Source organism: Cyprinodon variegatus, unplaced genomic scaffold (assembly GCF_000732505.1).
Source record: "Cyprinodon variegatus isolate N-32 unplaced genomic scaffold, C_variegatus-1.0 Scaffold39, whole genome shotgun sequence".
NCBI lineage: Eukaryota > Metazoa > Chordata > Actinopteri > Cyprinodontiformes > Cyprinodontidae > Cyprinodon > Cyprinodon variegatus.
The window spans coordinates 1421356-1424440 of NW_015150492.1; the positions used below are offsets into that span (position 1 = coordinate 1421356).

At 34.2% G+C, this 3085-nt stretch overlaps 1 protein-coding gene across 1 annotated transcript in view; it reads left to right on the forward strand.

Annotated features, from left to right (window-relative positions):
- The first annotated feature begins 6 nt into the window (after positions 1-6).
- usp14 (ubiquitin specific peptidase 14 (tRNA-guanine transglycosylase)) overlaps positions 7-3085 on the forward strand; it is an 11822-nt gene continuing 8743 nt past the window's right edge. Inside the window, exons 1-3 of the mRNA XM_015369917.1 lie at positions 7-15; positions 849-994; positions 1765-1797. Of these exons, the coding sequence (XP_015225403.1) occupies positions 911-994; positions 1765-1797 (117 nt within the window). The 5' untranslated portion in view covers positions 7-15; positions 849-910. The remainder of the gene's footprint in view (positions 16-848; positions 995-1764; positions 1798-3085) is intronic.

The window sequence follows — 3085 nt, forward strand, 5'->3', positions numbered from 1 at the left end:
TGCCGGTATTTACAGGTATGCTACTACTTTATGACAGCGGGTTTATTATTATAGTTAAGACCAAAGCGCTATTCTTTACACGTGCATACTCGAGGAAGCGCAAATATGTTAGCTTAGCATCTAGCGTGCTATGTTGTTAGCGAGCTAGCAGTCAGAGGATAACCATCTACATTTAAAACAGACTGCGGCAGCTATTTAGCTGAGCGCTATTGTAAAACAAACACATACGTGTCATTTCGTTGTCTGTTAAGTGTTTTTGGTGTTAGTCCATCTAACTTTATAATGTGTTTAGTGGAGCCGGTTTGCTAACTAGCGCCTTTAACCAAACCACCTATAGCCGCTGTCAAGCTAGTTTATTAAGGAAACTTTAACCTCTGTGTGTTTACCTGCTTTTCTAAAATTAGTAAGTTAGAATAAAAAACTAAAAACACATTTGTGCAAGTTGAAGTTGTTTTATATTGTTATTGCCTCTTAAATTGGACATTTATTTAAAAAAAGAAAACCAACTGCTTTAGCATTTATAGTAAAGTTAGCCTCATGACTGCTTCTTTTCAGGACATTGTTTACTTCAGCATGTTAGTTTTTTTTTAAACCCATAATATTATAAGCCAGTTAACGTATTTATCACAATAAAAACTTCTGTAAAATGGTAATATATTGTCTATATAGTGTAGTAGTCTTTGATCAGGGAACCAACACTGTATAGGACTGTAGCAGCTATTTTCCCTGAGGCACAAGATGCTGTGTCATACACATACAACCATAGCAGGATTGTTATGGTGATGCCACTATAAAAAGGTTAAGTATGAATATAATAAGTATGTTTTTGTTGTTTTTTTCATTTTCAGTAAATGTGAAATGGGGCAAAGAGAAGTTTGATGCAGTGGAGCTTAACACTGAGGAACCTCCCATGGTTTTCAAGGCTCAGCTCTTTGCCCTGACAGGAGTTCAGCCGGACAGACAGAAGGTCATGGTGAAGGGAGGCACTCTGAAGGTACTAAGAAAGCATTCTGTTACAGCTGGTTTAAATTTCCTCGTATGAGTTTTCATTGGGTTTATTTTAAAACTACCGCTTGTGTAACAAGCATAATGAATGCTATTGATTATAATTGCATTAATAAAGTCTGATTTTTGGTACAGAAAGTTGGTAAAAGTAGTAAACTATTTCAACTGTGGTCTAATTTTACTTAACTCTCACATTGTGACTGCTGCTGTCTACCAATTAGCCAATAGTCAACAGTCATTTCAAGTGCTACATCCTTTGTATGTTTGTCTGTATTTTCGTAGTCATTATTAAACAAGAACTCGTTGATTGTAGACACTAAAAGCTAATAGCTGTGTAACAAATGCATCCCTCCAGCTGTCTCTGTACAACTAACTTCCCCAGTTGTCCTCTTTTTTTTTTTTTTTTTTTTATAGACTTGGACAGATTTATTTTGTCATTTTGTATACACGAGTGTAAACAAAAAGAAATTTCTTTTAGAACAGCTCTAGACAGTTTCATATTTTAAAGTGCAGCCTTGAAAACAGTAATAGATACATAAAAAATAGTAATATAACTGTATATTTACAATTCTAACATTTTTTTTTTAAAATAAATAAGTAATATAATGATAAAACAAAAATAAGAGCGATTTCCTTTAAAATGCCTACAATTTCTACAAAAATAAAATAAAATGCCTACAATTTCTTTTGGTATGACTATTAACTTTTGATCAGACATGCCTTTTATTCCAGCTGATTAATGTTTCCTCTCTATTCCAGGATGATGAGTGGGGAAACATTAAACTGAAAAATGTGAGTATTAATTGTACCTGGTAGGATCATAGGTGGTGTTTTGTTTATTTTTTTAACCTAATTTCTTTCTCCTGATATCTATCAGAGTTCTATGAAATGCATATAAATTTGACACATTTCCTCCTAGATCAGTTTCCATAGTTTGTTAAAAAATAAAGTATTCAGGTTTTCTGTGGAAAAGGTGGATGCATCGGGGGAATTCTAAATATTTCACAAAAATACACCATGGTCCTGTTTCAGAAAGTGGGCATAGACTAGTCTGAGTAGAGGGCAGTTATTGTGAGTCAATTTATTCAGCTCTGTGATATTCAGGATTCTGTGGTTATGGCGTTTCTCTCTGACTGACAGTCTAGCTGCAGACAACTTGAGCCGAACAGAGAGGGTAGCAGCAGATTGTCTGACAGATGTTGTAAACCACAGACAGGGAGCCTGGGCTCTGCAGCTGTAATGCTGCGCTGCTCAACTTCTAAGCTCCAATGCAGCAAGTTTTACCTAAAAAATGAGCAGCCATGATAAGGTGACCAATTCCATTCCATTAAATAAGAGGAGAATTGTCCTGTAATATGTGTGAATATGAGCTGATCCTTCCTGAGATAAAGGTTTGGCTCAAACATTAATAGTATTGTAAACACTTGCTGTGTCCAACTGTAAAAAAAAAAAAAATAATAAAAAAGGGTTAGGATCAGTTTTGTTTATTAAAGATGAGAAGTGAAAGATAAACAAAGCTTTTATTAAAAAAGTCACAACTAGTGTGGGGGTATGACTGAGCGAGGGGGAGAAATCTTAACAGGATGATTATTGAATATCAATCTGGGAGCTTTAGATTGTATTTTCAGAGCTAGTTATTTGATTTTTAAAAAAATGTATTTCTTATAACTAATTGTGAGCATAGTCATCCAAACTTAGGTGTGTTTGTCTTCTTGAACATCTGAAAGTAAATCATGAAAAAGTAAAGAAGGCAATGGCAAACTAAGAGAGGTAAGAAGCCATGGACTGAATAATATGAGGAGGGAGAGATAATTGCTTCTTTAAATGTGCATTTTATCTGTCCATTTTTTTTGTAGTACATTCTAAAATGCTAAATTGGAGGATGGTCAAAGATGTATATATTTTTCAGGATTCTGTTGTAGACTTTGTTTGCAGTCATTCTGAAGGTTTTATATATTTTTTTATATCAATATTGGAAATACAATGCTTCAGCAGAAATGTAAACCAAAACTATTATGAGACACAATCACAGACATGGATAAAAAAGCATTTACTAACCATTGAGCCAGAAGGTAGACCT